General features: G+C 45.5%; 1 protein-coding gene across 2 annotated transcripts; it reads left to right on the top strand.

Annotated features, from left to right (window-relative positions):
- Nucleotides 1–9,986: 9,986 nt before the first annotated feature.
- LOC119274820 lies at nucleotides 9,987–17,605 on the top strand. 2 transcript variants are annotated; one of them, XM_037555547.1, is made up of 7 exons: nucleotides 9,987–10,080; nucleotides 12,697–13,042; nucleotides 13,140–13,229; nucleotides 13,313–13,486; nucleotides 14,331–14,447; nucleotides 14,538–16,392; nucleotides 17,315–17,605. In XM_037555547.1, exons 2-6 carry the CDS (start codon nucleotides 12,723–12,725, stop codon nucleotides 16,354–16,356), a joined length of 2,520 nt encoding a protein of 839 aa, XP_037411444.1. In that variant the 5' UTR covers nucleotides 9,987–10,080; nucleotides 12,697–12,722; the 3' UTR covers nucleotides 16,357–16,392; nucleotides 17,315–17,605. The 2 variants fall into 2 exon arrangements, with proteins under 2 accessions (XP_037411444.1, XP_037411443.1); XM_037555546.1 differs by lacking the exon at nucleotides 9,987–10,080 and adding an exon at nucleotides 10,223–10,487.
- The last annotated feature ends 1,154 nt before the right edge of the window (nucleotides 17,606–18,759 follow it).

The following is an 18,759-nucleotide window of genomic DNA, read 5'->3' as shown; positions in this document are numbered from 1 at the left end:
GAAATCATCGAGGAGCATGTGGGAGCCAACATGGGTATCCAGATCCCGCTGTTGGTTATTGCCCGAGAATCGTCTCGGTCATGTCTGCATGTCTCCCGAACCCGTAGGGTCTACACACTTAAGGTTCGGTGACGCTAGGGTTATTAGGAAGACTAGTATGTGACTACCGAATGTTGTTCGGAGTCCCGGATGAGATCCCGGACGTCACGAGGAGTTCCGGAATGGTCCGGAGGTGAAGTTTTATATATGGGAAGTTGTCATACGGACACCGGAAAGTTTCGGGGGTCTATCGGTAATGTACCGGGACCACCGGAGGGGTTCCGGGGGTCCACCGGGAGGGGCCACCCCTCCCAGAGGGCTACATGGGCCACAAAGGGGAGGGAGCCAGCCCCTGGAGGGCTGGGCGCACCCCCCACCTTGGGCCCATGCGCCTAGGGTTGGGGGGATACCCTGAGGGGGGCGCCCCCCTTGCTTGGGGGGCAAGCCTTTCCCCTTGGCCGCCGCCCCCCCTCTAGATCTCATCTAGAGGGGCCGGCCCCCCTTGCCCCTTCCCCTTATAAATAGAGGGGTGGGGGGAGGTCTGCTGTACCCATCTCTAAGGCGCAGCCCCTCCCCTCCCCAACACCTCTCCTCCTCCGCAAGCGCTTGGCAAAGCCCTGTCGGAGTACTGCTGCACCAACACCACCACGCCGTCGTGCTGCCGTTGGAGCGAGCTTCCTCAACCTCTCCTTCCCCCTTGCTGGATCAAGAAGGAGGAGACGTCTCCCGTCCCGTACGTGTGTTGAACGCGGAGGTGCTATCCGTTCAGCACTTGGACATCGGTGATCTGAATCACGTCGAGTACGACTCCATCATCACCATCACCTTGCAAGCTTCCGCACGCGATCTACAAGTGGTATCTAGATGCAAACTCTCTCCCATGACTCGTTGCTTAGATGAACTCATAGATGGATCTTGGTGAAACCGTAGGAAAATTTTTAATTTTCTGCAACGTTCCCCAACAGTGGCATCATGAGCTAGGTCTATGTGTAGTTCTCTAATGCACGAGTAGAACACAATTTTGTTGTGGGCGTGGATCTTGTCAACTTACTTGCCTCTACTAGTCTTTTCTTGCTTCAACGGTATTGTGGGATGAAGCGGCCCGGACCAACCTTACACGTACGCTTACGTGAGACCGGTTCCACCGATTGACATGCACTAGTTGCATAAGGTGGCTGGCGGGTGTCTGTCTCTCCCACTTTAGTTGGAGCGGATTCGATGAACAGGGCCCTTATGAAGGGTAAATAGAAGTTGACAAAATCACGTTGTGGTTATTCGTAGGTAAGAAAACATTCTTGCTAGAACCCAATTGCAGCCACGTAAAAGATGCAACAACAATTAGAAGACGTCTAACTTGTTTTTGCAGCGATTGATCATGTGATGTGATATGGCCAGAAGTTGTGATGAATGATGAATTGTGATGTATGAGATCATGTTCTTGTAATAGGATTCATGACTTGCATGTCGATGAGTATGACAACCGGCAGGAGCCATAGGAGTTGTCTTTATTTTTGTATGACCTGCGTGTCATTGAAGAACGCCATGTAAACTACTTTACTTTATTGCTAAACGCGTTAGCCATAGAAGTAGAAGTAGTCGTTGGCGTGACAACTTCATGAAGACACGATGATGGAGATCATGATGATGGAGATCATGGTGTCAAGCCGGTGACAAGATGATCATGGAGCCCCGAAGATGGAGATCAATGGAGCTATATGATATTGGCCATATCATGTCACAACTATATATAATTGCATGTGATGTTTATTATGTTTATGCATCTTGTTTACTTAGGACGACGGTAGTAAATAAGATGATCCCTTACAAAAATTTCAAGAAGTGTTCTCCCCTAACTGTGCACCGTTGCTACAGTTCGTCGCTTCTAAGCACCATGTGATGATCGGGTGTGATGGATTCTTACGTTCACATACAACGGGTGTAAGACAGTTTTACACAGCGAAAACACTTAGGGTTAACTTGACGAGCCTAGCATGTACAGACATGACCTCGGAACACGGAGACCGAAAGGTCGAACACGAGTCGTATGAAAGATACGATCAACATGAAGATGTTCACCGACGATGACTAGTCCGTCTCACGTGATGATCGGACACGGGCTAGTCGACTCGGATCGTGTAACACTTAGATGACTTGAGGGATGTCTAATCTAAGTGGGAGTTCATAATTTGATTAGAACTTTATTATCATGAACTTAGTCTAAAACCTTTGCAAATATGTCTTGTAGATCAAATGGCCAACGCTCATGTCAACATGAACTTCAACGCATTCCTAGAGAAAACCAAGCTGAAAGATGATGGCAGCAACTATACGGACTGGGTCCGGAACCTGAGGATCATCCTCATAGCTGCCAAGAAACAATATGTCCTAGAAGCACCGTTAGGTGACCCACCTGCTCTCCCAGCACTGCAAGACGATTTGAACGTTTGGCAGACACGTACTGATGATTACTCCCTCGTTCAGTGCGGCATGCTTTACAGCTTAGAACCGGGGCTCCAAAAGCGTTTTGAGCATCACGGAGCATATGAGATGTTCGAAGAGCTGAAACTAGTTTTCCGAGCTCATGCCCGGGTCGAGAGATATGATGTCTCCGACAAGTTCTACAGTTGTAAGATGGAGGAAAACAGTTCTGTCAGTGAGCACATCCTGAAGATGTCTGGGTTGCACAACCGTATGACCCAGCTGAACATTAACCTCCCAGATGAGGCGGTCATTGACAGAATCCTCCAGTCGCTCCCACCAAGCTACAAGAGCTTTGTGATGAACTACAACATGCAGGGGATGGTAAAGACTATTTCTGAAGTGTTCTCGATGCTGAAGTCAGCAGAGGCTGAAATCAAGAAAGAACATCAAGTGTTGATGGTCAATAAGACCACTAAGTTCAAGAAGGGCAAGAGCAAGAAGAACTTCAAGAAAGACGGCAAGGAAGTTGCCGCGCCCGGTAAGCAAGTTGCCGGGAAGAAGTCAAAGAATGGACCCAAGCCTGAGACTGAGTGCTTTTATTGCAAGGAGAAGGGTCACTGGAAGCGGAACTGCCCCAAATACTTAGCGGATAAGAAGGCCGGCAACACCAAAGGTATATTTGATATACATGTAATTTATGTGTACCTTACCAGTGCTCGTAGTAACTCCTGGGTATTTGATACCGGTGCCGTTGCTCATATTTGTAACTCACAGCAGGAGCTGCGGAATAAATGGAGACTGGCAAAGGACGAGGTGACGATGCGCGTCGGGAATGGTTCCAGAGTCGATGTGATCGTCGTCGGCACGCTGCCTCTACATTTACCCACGGGATTAGTTTTGAACCTTAATAATTGTTATTTAGTGCCAAGTTTGAGCATGAACATTGTATCTGGATCTCGTTTAATACGAGATGGCTACTCATTTAAGTCTGAGAATAATGGTTGTTCGATTTATATGAGAGATATGTTTTATGGTCATGCTCCGATGGTCAATGGTTTATTCTTAATGAATCTCGAGCGTAATATTACACATGTTCATAGTGTGGATGCCAAAAGATGTAAAGTTGATAACGATAGTCCCACATACTTGTGGCACTGCCGCCTTGGTCACATTGGTGTCAAGCGCATGAAGAAGCTCCATGCTGATGGACTTTTAGAGTCTCTTGATTATGAATCGTTTGACACATGCGAACCATGCCTCTTGGGTAAAATGACCAAGACTCCATTCTCCGGAACAATGAAGCGAGCAACCAACTTGTTGGAAATCATACATACCGATGTGTGCGGTCCAATGAGCGTTGAGGCTCGCGGAGGATATCGTTATGTTCTCACTCTCACTGATGACTTAAGTAGATATGGGTATGTCTACTTAATGAAACACAAGTCTGAGACCTTTGAAAAGTTCAAGGAATTTCAGAATGAGGTGGAGAATCAACGTGACCGAAAGATAAAGTTCCTACGATCAGATCGTGGAGGAGAATACTTAAGTCACGAATTTGGTACACACTTAAGGAAATGTGGAATCGTTTCACAACTCACGCCACCTGGAACACCTCAGCGAAACGGTGTGTCTGAACGTCGTAATCGCACTCTATTGGATATGGTGCGGTCCATGATGTCTCTTACCGATTTACCGCTATCATTTTAGGGATACGCTCTAGAGACAGCTACATTCACTTTAAATAGGGCACCGTCTAAATCCGTTGAGACGACACCGTATGAATTATGGTTTGGGAAGAAACCTAAGCTGTCGTTTCTAAAAGTTTGGGGATGCGATGCTTATGTCAAGAAACTCCAACCTGAAAAGCTCGAACCCAAGTCGGAAAAATGCGTATTCATAGGATACCCTAAGGAAACTGTCGGGTATACCTTCTACTTAAGATCCGAAGGCAAGATCTTTGTTGCCAAGAACGGATGCTTTCTGGAAAAAGAGTTTCTCTCGAAAGAAGTAAGTGGGAGGAAAGTAGAACTCGATGAAGTACTACCTCTCGAACGGGAAAGTGGTGCAGTGCAGGAAACCGTTCCTGTGATGCCCACACCAACTAAAGAGGAAAAAATGATGATGATCAAGGTACTTTGGATCAAGTTGCTACTGAACTTCGTAGGTCCACAAGGACACGTTCCGCGCCAGAGTGGTACGGTAACCCTGTCCTGGAAATCATGTTGTTAGACAACGGTGAACCTTCGAACTATGAAGAAGCGATGGCGGGCCCGGATTCCAACAAATGGCTTGAAGCCATGAAATCCGAGATAGAATCCATGTATGAAAACAAAGTATGGACTTTGACAGACTTGCCCGATGATCGGCGAGCGATAGAAAACAAATGGATTTTTAAGAAGAAGACGGACGCGTATGGTAATGTTACCATTTATAAGGCTCGACTTGTCGCTAAGGGTTATCGACAAGTTCAAGGGATTGACTACGACGAGACATTCTCTCCCGTAGCGAAGCTGAAGTCCGTCCGAATCATGTTAGCAATTGCTGCATACTATGATTATGAGATATGGCAGATGGACGTCAAAACGACATTCCTTAACGGACATCTTAAGGAAGAGCTGTATATGATGCAGCCGGAAGGTTTTGTCGATCCTAAGAACGCTAACAAAGTATGCAAGCTCCAGCGATCCATTTATGGACTGGTGCAAGCATCTCGGAGTTGGAACATTCGCTTTGATGAGATGATCAAAGCGTTTAGGTTTATGCAGACTTATGGAGAAGCTTGCGTTTACAAGAAAGTGAGTGGGAGCTCTGTAGCATTTCTCCTATTATATGTAGATGACATACTCTTGATGGGAAATGATACAAAACTTCTGGACATCATTAAGGCCTACTTGAATAAGTGTTTTTCAATGAAGGACCTTGGAGAAGCTGCTTATATATTAGGCATCAAGATCTATAGAGATAGATCCAGACGCCTCATAGGTATTTCACAAAGCACATACCTTGATAAGATTTTGAAGAGGTTCAAAATGGATCAGTCCAAGAAAGGGTTCTTGCCTATGTTACAAGGTGTGAGATTGAGCTCAGCTCAGTCGCCGACCACGGCAAAAGATAAAGAAGAGATGAGTGTCATCCCCTATGCTTCAGCCATAGGATCTATTATGTATGCCATGCTGTGTACCAGACCCGATGTAAACCTCGCCGTAAGTTTGGTAGCAAGATACCAAAGTAATCCCGGCAAGGAACACTGGACAGCGGTCAAGAACATCCTAAAGTACCTGAAAAGGACAAAGGACATGTTTCTCGTTGATGGAGGAGACGAAGAGCTCATCGTAAAGGGTTACGTCGACGCTAGCTTCGACTCAGATCTGGATGACTCTAAGTCACAAACCGGATACGTGTATATGTTGAATGGTGCAGCAGTAAGCTGGTGCAGCTGCAAGCAGAGCGTCATGGCGGGATCTACGTGTGAAGCGGAGTACATGGCAGCCTCGGAGGCAGCACATGAAGCGATTTGGGTGAAGGAGTTCATCACCGACCTAGGAGTCATACCCAATGCGTCGGGGCCGATCAAACTCTTCTGTGACAACACTGGAGCTATTGCCCTTGCCAAGGAGCCCAGGTTTCACAAGAAGACCAGGCACATCAAGCGTCGTTTCAACTCCATGCGCGAAAATGTTCAAGATGGAGACATAGAGATTTGCAAAGTGCACACGGATCTGAATGTCGCAGATCCGTTGACTAAACCTCTCTCGCGAGCAAAACATGATCAACACCAGAACTCTATGGGTGTTCGATTCATCACAATGTAACTAGATTGGTGACTCTAGTGCAAGTGGGAGACTGTTGGAAATATGCCCTAGAGGGAATAATAAAAGTATTATTATATTTCATTGTTCATGATAATTGTCTTTTGTTAATGCTATAACTGTATTATCCGGAAATCATAATACACGTGTGAACACATAGACCACAATATGTCCCTAGTGAGCCTCTAGTTGACTAGCTCGTTGTGATCAACAGATAGTCATGGTTTCCTGACTATGGACATTGGATGTCGTTGATAACGGGATCACATCATTCTCCTAATGATGTGATGGACAAGACCCAATCCTAAGCATAGCACAAAGATCGTGTAGTTCGTTTGCTAGAGCTTTGCCAATGTCAAGTATCTCTTCCTTCGACCATGAGATCGTGTAACTCGCGGATACCGTAGGAGTGCCTTGGGTGTACCAAACGTCACAACGTAACTGGGTGACTATAAAGGTGCATTACATGTATCTCCAAAAGTATCTGTTGGGTTGACACGGATCGAGACTGGGATTTGTCACTCCGTATGACGGAGAGGTATCTCTGGGCCCACTCGGTAATGCATCATCATAATGAGCTCAAGGTGACCAAGGTGTTGGCCACGGGATCATGCATTACGGTACGAGTAAAGTGACTTGCCGGTAACGAGACTGAACAAGGTATTGGGATACCGACGATCGAGTCTCGGGCAAGTAACGTACCGATTGACAAAGGGAATTGTATACAGGGTTTTGATCGAATCCTCGACATCGTGGTTCAACCGATGAAATCATCGAGGAGCATGTGGGAGCCAACATGGGTATCCAGATCCCGCTGTTGGTTATTGCCCAAGAATCGTCTCGGTCATGTCTGCATGTCTCCCGAACCCGTAGGGTCTACACACTTAAGGTTCGGTGACGCTAGGGTTATTAGGAAGACTAGTATGTGACTACCGAATGTTGTTCAGAGTCCCGGATGAGATCCCGGACGTCACGAGGAGTTCCGGAATGGTCCGAAGGTGAAGTTTTATATATGGGAAGTTGTCATACGGACACCGGAATGTTTCGGGGGTCTATCGGTAATGTACCGGGACCACCGGAGGGGTTCCGAGGGTCCACCGGGAGGGGCCACCCCTCCCGGAGGGCCACATGGGCCGCAAAGGGGAGGGAGCCAGCCCCTAGAGGGCTGGGCGCACCCCCCACCTTGGGCCCATGCGCCTAGGGTTGGGGGGAAACCCTGAGGGGGGCGCCCCCCTTGCTTGGGGGGCAAGCCTTTCCCCTTGGCCGCCGCCCCCCCTCTAGATCTCTTCTAGAGGGGCCGGCCCCCCTTGCCCCTTCCCCTATAAATAGAGGGGTGGGGGGAGGGCTGCTGTACCCATCTCTAAGGCGCAGCCCCTCCCCTCCCCAACACCTCTCCTCCTCCGCAAGCGCTTGGCGAAGCCCTGTCGGAGTACTGCTGCACCAACACCACCACGCCGTCGTGCTGCCGTTGGAGCGAGCTTCCTCAACCTCTCCTTCCCCCTTGCTGGATCAAGAAGGAGGAGACGTCTCCCATCCCGTACGTGTGTTGAACGCGGAGGTGCTGTCCGTTCAGCACTTGGACATCGGTGATCTGAATCACGTCGAGTATGACTCCATCATCACCATCACCTTGCAAGCTTCCGCACGCGATCTACAAGTGGTATGTAGATGCAAACTCTCTCCCATGACTCGTTGCTTAGATGAACTCATAGATGGATCTTGGTGAAACCGTAGGAAAAATTTTAATTTTCTGCAACGTTCCCCAACAGCAACATGGGAGGAAGAATGGGTGCCACGGTATATCGATCGATTTACTTATTGTGCCATAACCTCTTGGTTTTATCGGTATTAATGCTTGGTTATTGTTGTTAATTTCTACACTAGTACAAACCATAATGGCTAAAACACACACAATTGGAATTTCTTTGAGTTCAGCTACATTTTTGTCAATGGTGCTCCAATCCCTCTCCACTTTTAAAGTTTATATTTTTTTCTTTTTAGTTAAATTTTTTGTTTTTGTTTCTGGTTTCGTTGACTTTGTTTTTGTTTAGGTTAGTCCATATAACTCGCCCAAGTGAGGATCTGGTGTATTCCATCATGTCCATCCATAGACCCATCTCTTTACTGTAGATGCAGTTACTTCCTATCTGGCATGTCTTAACTTCAGAAAAACTCACCTTAATCATTTTATACCTTCCATATACATGTCATGGTAAATGATATTACTTACTGACACCAAAATATATCCCCGTTACCTATATATGAAACAAACTATTTGCTAAAGTATGGCATATTCGGTACAACATTTGGAATCAAAATGTGCACCACAATTGCGGTGTACAATCTCACATCATAATATGTTCCTTGATTCGGATCTGACTCATATACTTGTGTTGGCATGCAATTATGTACTACATTGTTCCTTATTAATAGTATTTAAACTTGCCACTTCACTTGGATACTTACCATCTCAATGAGTCACGTATATGTCAGATATGACATGTATTTTAATATAGTATTACCCAGATTTATTAAGATAACATGTATCAAGTTGAATTATGAATGCGAGATTTAATGATCTCCTTGCATTGTTTACAGAGAAGTGCATTTGAGTAAAGTGCATGATTAGTACATTAACCGTCAATGATATTGAGTTTAGTACATCAACTTGAAAACGACAAGTTTAGTCCATTAACTTGCACCAGTGATAAGACAAAAGTGCAAACCAAGCGTGCAAAGCAAATGACGCTGACATGTCATGATGTCGTGGCCTTCATGTCACTGTGGGAATTCGTAGGGGGTTATTTGATAAAAAAGTTTCATATTCACAATTTAGTCCTTCATATATTAGTGTCGATATACATTCATTGAACCCAAATTCCCCACTAGGGAACAAAATCCCTAGTTCCGTCGTCATCTAAGTCGTACTCACAAAATCTAGTGTCGTGAACCGAATAATTTGCCACAGTGTTGCCCCTTTCGCGCAACTCTCTCTCTCTCTCTCTCTCTCTCTCTCTCTCTCTCTCACACACACACACACACACACACACACACACGCGCGCGCGCGCGCAGTTTGAATATTATTGTGTTCCATGGCTGCTTGGTGCTATTTCTGCACCTCCCACCACTCCTCCACCTCCACTCTTCCTTCCACGTAGCTAATTACACTTTGCGTCAAAACGGAGGTCACCGTTGCCTTGGACGACGTCAAGGAGCTCAACCCCAAAGCTGTGACATGGGGTATATCCAACGCAGCCCGATCCGGCTCCGATGGCAAGCCAGATTATTGGTCAGCAAGCCAGAGTGCAAGCCTAGTGAAATCGAGAATTCTGATGTTGCGCATAGGGGGCGCGTCGACGTATTGCGACCGTATATGTTTCTGTGTTTCGTATACGTTGCTTGCATTTCTTTTCCATGTTGCGACATTATCACGAGTTTTCTCAAGACGCGGAGGGGAATGTTGCAAACCAAACGGCAGGGGTTTTGCGTTGGAAAAAGTGGAACAAAAAATAATCACAGCAGTTTTGGCAAGGAGAACCTCGGTTACCTCCGATACACAAACCCGAGGCCTTGGGCTGCGCCGCGCGCAACGACGACAATTGTAGAAAAGCCCAGCCCAGCCCGCCGTTTTCCCATCCACGCCCTCCCACGCCCCCCCACGCCTCAAATCCACCTCCTTTGCGCAAACCACCCCACGAAATATCCAAACTACCCCCGAGCCCTAATCCCCTCCCCGCGAGGTCGTCCCTGCGCCCCCGCTCGCGGCGGCGGCCACCGAATCCGCGCCCGCGCCGCCGCTCCCCGGCCCGAGGTCAAAGCTCTCTCCCTCGCCCGAGTCCGGTTGCTTGCTCGCCGCGCCGGCGGCCTCACTTTCGCTGTTGCTTTTTTTGGGACTGGCTCCCACCCTGGATCCGGCCGCTGTTTTTCGGTGTGATTTGCGCAAGTTCCAGGGGATTCTTGCGCAAAAAATGAATTTTTTGCTTTTCGAGTTCCTACCTTCGCTGTCGCTGTTGCTGTTGCGTATTATCCTCGCGGTCCTGCTGCGATTAGGATTTAGGAACGAGGGCCTCCGGCGGCGGAGGGGGGAAGTTGGTTGGTGGTGGGGGGTGGCGCTCTTCTCTTCTGGCTCAACCAAGGCTCTGTTCTTCGCACCAGTTGACGATGAGCCCCTCCCTCCGCCGTTCTCCTGCCCCACGACATCCTGCGAAGTTGAATTCTGTAAGAAAGGACTGGCTTGTGTGTTGCTCGCGTAATCTTTCTATTGTTTGCAGTTCATCTGTTTCTACTCATGATGGACTAGTTCATCCTTTTGCCCGGCGTTGGTCCAGAAATGAGGGCTGAGGTCGGATTTGTATCCGCACGTAGTTGTAACAGAGGTTCGGACATCGGAGCACCGGATATCGGGTCTGTATTGGTCTTTGCTTCGATGTATTGGATGTCGGATATGTATGTAGTTATATATGAGGGGAAAATGTCTGTCCTGTTTTGGTTAGTCTTACTTGTACCATGCCTTTTTGGTCCAAATTGAACGTACGGTGCTCTAGAGGCATGGCAAATATATGATTCTAAGTTTACTGTCTGCATTGCCAAAGAAATTAATAAAGACTCACAAAATCTGTATGGTAACACAACAGAGGGCATTATGTATGTGCTTATCTCCAGAAATTATGCATAATCTTGATCGTTTGATGAAGTTATGCATAATCTCTCTTCCTTGGTTGCTTTTCTGGGGTTCCCACCATGGATGGATCCAGCCGCTGTTTGTCGGTGTGATTTGTGCAAGTTCCAGGGGATTCTTGCTCAAAAATGAATTTTTTCTTGTCCAAGTTCCTACCTCGCTGTCGCTGTTGTTGTGTGGTATTATCATCGCGGTCCTGCTTCGATTAGGATTTAGGATCGAGGACCTTTGGCGTGGAGGGGAAATTGGTGCTGGAGAGAGACACTTTTCTCTTCTAGCCCAACCAAGGTTCTGTTCTTAGCACTAGTTGACAACGAGCCCCTCCCCTATCCCCGTTTTCTATTCCACGACCTTCCGCGAGGTTGAATTTTGTAAAAAAGGAATGGTTTTAATGGAGCCCATGTCTGTTTTGAAGGAATACATGATGTGTTGAGACTGGCTTGCCTGTTACTCGCGTTATCTTTCTTTTGTTTGCAGTTCATACGATCGTCTTGGTTCTGTTCATGATGGACTAGTTATCCTTTGTCTGGTGTTGATCCAGAAATGAGAGCTGACGTCGAATTTGTATCCACACGTAGTTTTAACTGAGGTTCAGAGTACTGGATATCGGGTCCATATTTGTCTCGCTTGGATGTATCGGATGTTGGATATGTATGTAGTTATATCGGAGGGGACAATGTCTGTCTTGTTTTAGTTAGTCTTACTCATACCATGCCTTTTTGGTACAAATTAAACGCACAGTGCTTGAGCATGGCAAATATATGATTCCAAGTTTACTGTCTGGTTGATTGTGAAATAACTTATTAAAGACTCACAAAATCCTTATGGTAACATAACAGAGACCATTATACATATGCTTATTTACAAAAGTTATGCATAAACTTGATAATTTTATGAAGTTGTAAATGCTAATTTTATTTTTAAAATCCGTCATTAAAGGCAAAAAGTTCCTTCCCTTAATTTTACATTTGTTAGGTAGAAGTGAGGCACCCTGCGGAGGCTGTGCCTCGAACGCGGGTGGGTGGGTTCACGGGCGTGTGCTCTAACCAACCGGCCATTGCTCGGTTCTAGAATTTTATTTTCAACTCTTAAGAAGACGAAAAGGCATTTACGTATTAGTCTATATTGGTGGACATACTAGGTCAAATACTGGCCATGTTGGTCGATGTGTGTGAAAACGATATTTATGAAATGAAATGCTATATCTGTACTGATAAGCCTGATGCTGATATATCAGTCGTGTCGGCATATATATAGAATCTTGGTTTTAATTGCATCACATAAGCTGGTGGGGCCTCACAGGAGCAATCTAGAGGCCAGGTATCGAATCCCAACAGCGCTGAGTAAAATCAGAATTTCCCCCGAGAGAATGTTTTCCACATTGAGCACGGGAAAAAATCGGTCCCGTTCCCAATGGTTATAAAAATAAGATAAAATCACCATAGGTAAAAAAAAATCATCATAGATCAGTGATGATATACTTGATTGGAAGGTTGACGCTTTGGAGTCAAAAGATTGAATGACGTGGCCCAGCCAGAGCAAAGACTTCTTTCCTAATAAATTATAGGGAGGAATATCAAAAGTAAATGGTTCAGTCTGTCGTTTGTGTGTAATTCTGTCTACCTGTCATACGAATGATCAATTGTGTAAAATCTCATGTTAAACTGGAGCTGTATTCTAGAGTTCATATTCTTACTTTGTGCAATGTTTTCCGTCACTATAATGTAATTTTTTTCTTCTAAAATGCAGTAGCATCGTGGAACAGCTACGGAAGCATGGCAGAGGGTGGTTTTGTGGTAGCCATTTGCCAACATGGTGGGGAGTTCACTTCTGGTCCCAATGGGAATTTGATCTACAAAGGAGGTGAAGCGCACGCTGTTGACGTCTCTCGGGAGATGTCCCTTGACAGCTTCAAGGATGAGGTGTCCAAGGTGTTCCATGTTGATGTCACCGATATGTCGTTCAAGTACTTCCTTCCGAACAATAACAGGACGCTCATCACAATCTCATGTGATAGAGATTTGCAACGGATGGTTGATTTTACTGCTAGTGCTGCCCAAGCAGATGTTTTTGTGATAAGTAGAGTGGAGAACAGGTATGCGTTGTTCTACCATTTTGTAGTTCATGTAGAAGAGCCAATATCAAACATCTCCTGATGTGATGCATATTTTTTTCTTATACTGGGTAACTAGGAGTGTCGTAACGTACACTGGAGCTTCCACTGTTAAAGCTGGATGTAATGCACATGGCGACAAAAGGAAAAGGACAGCTTCCAAAAACAAGTAGGTGGTACTGTGCCGGTTTAGATTTTCTAATGTTACTACTCTTCCATGTTACAGCCAGTGATCTCTTTTGTCTTCTCCAGGGCATCCAAAAGTAATAAGAAGACCGCCAGTGCTACTGGTGTTGTAGTTCAAGCTGATACCAATGATCTCAATCAACCTACCAATGATCTCAATCAACCTACCAATGATCTCAATCAACCTACCAATGATATAAATCAACCAAGAGCTTTGGTTACCTTGAATGATTACAACGAGTATGCAACCAGTCTTCTATAGTTGCTACATCTTTGCATGTCTACTGTGCCCTGACTTCTTCCTATTGTGAGATGTATCTTGGTCACATATTATTGTACACCAGATTTAAAGCCCCTATTTTATTATTCAATAGTAGCCTTCTCTGCAAATTAAATTCATGCCAACTTCAGGGGGAGCAGTTTGTAGGCAGTTAGCATATAAAATTGTCTGCCTACCTTATTTTCTGGAGTTTTTAGCTGCCATTACTGCCATCCATTTTCATTTATTCATGTTTGGTGAAACGTCTAGAATTTAAATCTTGCCATTGCCTTGGTTTATAGCATCATTTATGTTAGGAAATAGATCTTGCCATTGCGTTGGTTTATAGCATCATTCATGGACTGCATAATATGCTTACATATAGGCAGCTTGACTACACTTCGTTACTGCCCCTTTGTTTTTTGTTATGGTTACTTTATATGCATCTTCCTTACTTTGTTATACCCCTTACTAAATTGTAGGCATCTGCACTACTTTGTTAGTTAGGACAACTGCTGATGTATACCTACTACCACCCGTTGTTGAAGCTGTTTCTCTTGCATAGTTTTCATATCATGCTCTCTGTATTTCACATTGTGATCTGAATGGTTTAGTGCCCTGACTGCATGTCTTTTGTGATCGTTTTTCATTCTGAATATCTTGTAGTTACTGCTACTTTAGTTCTCTCTTACAGTCACATGATAACATGTATGGGTTTCATTGTTTGTACTGTCATGACCTGCAAATTGTAAATGTCACTCATTATACTTTGTGATACGATATTGTCCAAAACTTATGATTTCTATTTTCCTTGGATGAAACTAGGGATTTTCCACTGGAATTTGGCCATGATGTTGCCTTTCCCACCACAGCTGGAGCTGTTTCCTCTGCTCCAGACGATCTGAATCATGACAAGCTTGCTCTCGTTGATACCACACAAAGGTAGTTATGTGCTCACTTTATTATGTCTTTTGTACTCCACAGAGTTTGTAAAAAGGATAAGTTTCACATATGCCAGCATGGCTTTTGCAGGGAACCAACTGGTTTTTTTGATGATGCAGTCAATGCATATGATGGTTCTGATATCATAATAGATCCTCCACAAGAGCTTACCAATAATCCTGCTTTGTTTTGGGAGGACATTATCAAAGGTGTTGGTCAAGAATTTGATAATGTGAAGGATTTCCGAGCTCAGTTGTGCAAGTATTCCATCGGCAAAGGATTTGTGTACCGATTTATTAAGAATGAAACCACCCGTGTCACTGTAAAGTGTGTTGCGGATGGCTGCACCTGGCGATTGCATGCATCCGAGTCATCTCGTAACAAGAAATTTGTTATCAAGAAAATGACTGATGAGCATACATGTGGAGGAGAAGGCGGAGAGGGTCAGCGGCGAGCAACAAGACAGTGGCTGACTACCATCATTAAGCAGAAACTGCGTGAGAACTCATTGCTCAAACCAAAGGATCTTGTCAAGGAAATACATGAAGAGTATGGAGTTATGCTGACCTATTCACAGGTTTGGCGAGGTAGAGAAGTGGCTCAGAAGGAGATGTTTCATGTTCAGAGGGAGGCATCAGGCCATTTGCCCTGGTATGGGGAGAGGCTTATGCAGACTAACCCAGGGAGTATACTTGACTTGTCTGAGTTCTCTGAAAACCGACGTTTTATTTTTGCATTCCATGCTTCTTTGGAAGGCTTTGCAAGTGGGTGCAGGCCCCTCCTTTTTCTTGACAAGGTTCCGCTCAAAGCGACAAATGAGTATAAGTTGCTGGTTGCCGCTGCAGTTGATGCTGATGATGGTGTCTTTCCAGTTGCATTTAATGTGGTTGAAGATGATAATTACGAGAACTGGGTTTGGTTCTTGATGAAGCTGAGGATTGCTCTCCAGTATCATAACTACCCATTGAATGCTATGACATTCTTGTCCAATGGACAAAAGGGTCTGGATGCTGCTGTCGCACATGCGTTTGAAGGTAGCCACCATGCCTTCTGTTTGCATCATATCATGGAGGAATTCAAAGGAGAACTGAAGAAGGGACCATGGTCGCAACAGATAAGAGATGTGATGGTCGAGGATTTTACTCGTGCAGCCCAAGCATGCAGCATTGATGATTTTAATGCATCAATTGAGAGCATAAGGAATATATCCACTGAAGCTGCCGACTGGATCATTGCGAGTAAGCCAGAGCATTGGTCAGATGCCATCTTCAGAGGCTGTCGGTATGACCATTTCTCATCGAACATTGTTGATGCGTTTAATAACTGGATACCTACAAAGAAGGAGGGGTCCATGGTGCTGATGGTGGACTCTCTGAGGACAAAAATAATGGAGACAATAGAAGCGAGGCGTGAAGCCTGCAAGTCATGGGAAGGACCTCTAACACCTTCCATTGATTACAAAGCAAAGGATGAGATAACCAAGGCTGGCAAGCTGACCGTGCTATGCTCTTCTGAGACTGTGTTTGAAGTGCGGGGCAGCGGTATTTTTGTTGTTAATCTTGCAAACTGCGAATGCACGTGCCGGAGGTGGCAACTTTCTGGCCTCCCCTGCATGCATGTTATTGCTGTGTGTAACAGGATTGGGCGGTCTTTCTATGACTACTGCTCAAAGTTTTTCACAACAGATAGCTACCGTCAGACATACTCAGGAACAATCTACCCAATTCCCGACATGGACACCCTTGATTTTAGCGCTGCAGCAATGGTCCCGCCTCCCAGGCCACGGGCATCAGATAAACCTAGAAGGAAGCGGTTTAATCCCAACAAGCCAACCACTCTTATACGGCTCTGTAGCAGGTGCAAGCAAGTAGGCCACAACAAGGCCACCTGTGAAGCTGCTTTTCTGTAGACAAAGCATTTTCTTTATCTGCAGTATGTATATCAGGTATATCTTTGTCTTTGCCCTACATTTTCTCCAATAAAAAAAATTAAGATAACCTCTTTCCTTGATCAATCACAAGCTAGGAATATGTGAATGTTCAAACTCGCCATTCTTGCTGGATAAGTGGCATCTTAATTAGTAAATGGAATTTCTCAAGGATGTTTTGACTACTGTACAGAAAACGAATTTTACATCGACTCAAACATCTATGCCTAATATTATTGATTTCCACGAACTAGAAAATTAATGGGAGATCTACTTTTGGTTGCCTTCCATCTATGCCTTGTACTATTGCCTTCCATGAACAAGAAAATTAATAAGAGGAGGTCTACTTTTGGTTGCCGAATTGTTGTCTAGGTTTAGTTTCCACCCTGTGACTCTAATGCCGTTTAACTTGCACCAGAAGTAGCACCATTTCATCCTAGATGGCTTCCTCTCCACTCCCCTCCCTGTGTCTTTGTTCCCTCCCATACCGACCCCAAATCGATCCTTTGCTACTCTCCATAGTCCTCGTCACTGTCAAGCTAGCCACCTACTTCAGTGGGTGTGGAATGGTGGTCGCTGGTCAGATCTGTGGCTACTGGCAACCGAGGCGATAGTCGCCTTGGGGCCAAAGGTGGAGGTCTTGCTACTAGATTAATTCTGTGACTTTTGGGTGCTAGGTTGAGTTCTTACTATCTGATACATTCTGTCGCTCTTGTGCACTAGGTTGAGTTCTTACTGTCCGATCCATTCTGTGCTAGCTGCTTTTCTTTCATACGTTTGATTTGGTTTCCTCGAATTCGAAGTACTTGCTAGCGACAGTATCCTACGTCTGAACTAATCTTCCACTGGTAGCAAGGAGGGTGGTAATACCGATCGGTGAAATGAATTCTGACGGTTGCTGCTTGGCTAATCCAACATGTTGTGTTTTTTACCACTGCAGGTTCACCGAGAGGCGGCTGATGAAAGAGAGAGCTTCCCAGCAAAAATAGAAAGGAAAAAAAGAGAAGGCTTCCCAGCAGAAAAGGAAAAAAAGTAGAGAGCTTATGGTGGTGCCTGTTGTATGTACAGTAGATGGAGAGAATCAGAGAATGGGGGTGGGTAATTAGAAGACATGCATGACTTGATACCGTTGTTGTCTGTTTATATGAAGGCTGTGAAACTTGGAAAGGTTTCCTTAGTGGTTGTTGACTAGAGATGATGATGGTTAATAAATGTGCTACATCTTTGGATAGTGTCGGCTCTACATCTTTGTGGTGTGGTCGGAGTGGTCCTATGTTGTGTTGGTAGTATATCCGCGTTCATGTTCGGACTCCCTTGATTCGGGGACGGAATAAGGGATTTCAGTCCGATCCGGCACATAAGGGCGGAGTAGGGGTCTGCGCCGGAGACGCCCTCACCTACAATGTGGGGGCGCCAAGGGAATGTGCTAGGATTTATTTCGTAGCAAATTGATAGTTCTGAACTGGAGTAGAATCTTTCTTGTTCTGAACTGAATGTACATTACTGCTGACTGAAATTGCAAAGGCGTACCAATCCCAGCCCTCCCCATCAAAACGTGTAGAGTGGAGACCCGAACAAAAAGAAGAGATCCCACCCCGTCCGTCCAAGCTGCTCCTTCTTCCTTGTGCTCCTCCGGCCAGCGGCGGCGGGTCGGTCCCGATTCAGCAGAGCATCCGTCGAGGTCAGCTTCCCTCCACTCTCTGCATTCCTTTGCAAGCCCCGGTTGACGCTTCCATCCCTTACCTCCTTGTGGCACAGCAGCTACAGCCGGGTTGATGGATTCAGCAATCATCATCACACGCCATGGATCCTGAGTCACCTCCATCATGAACTTGCGTGCTACAACTAGGTGAGTTTCTCGGTCAGTCACCCAGAAATTTTATTCGGATCTTGTGTCTTGTGTGAGTTAGTCTACTAAAGAAGATGCACATTGGGCAGATGAAATAACACTGAGCATTTTATCAATGCGCCGACGAAAAAAATATCATCTGCTTGACTTTCAGTGTTGACATATTACATTGGGCATTTAAAAAGCACAAAAGTTGAGATCGTCATAACCCATTCCAATACCAATCGGAGACTAAGCAGCACAACAAAAGCAGTGCAGTGACCTCAAAACAGGGGAAGGGGCTTGAAACACACACACACACACACACAAGAATTAATCCAAACAAGCAATGAAGAACAAATAAATAATGCTATGGAAACACACATGGCCTCTCAAACCGGGCTAGAAATCTCTTCTTCAGTTTGCTTTGCTTCGGGTGGGGAAGGCGACGCCCTTGTAGCAGGAGCGATTTCTTCTTCAGCTAAAGCTTCAGGAGGCTCCTCGGGCTTCTGGAACTTGTCGGCCAAGGTCTCCATCCCCATGAATGACCATAAGAG

The sequence above is a fragment of the Triticum dicoccoides genome, chromosome 3B (assembly GCF_002162155.2).
Source record: "Triticum dicoccoides isolate Atlit2015 ecotype Zavitan chromosome 3B, WEW_v2.0, whole genome shotgun sequence".
NCBI lineage: Eukaryota > Viridiplantae > Streptophyta > Magnoliopsida > Poales > Poaceae > Triticum > Triticum dicoccoides.
This window is presented reverse-complemented; position numbering and strand designations above follow the sequence as displayed.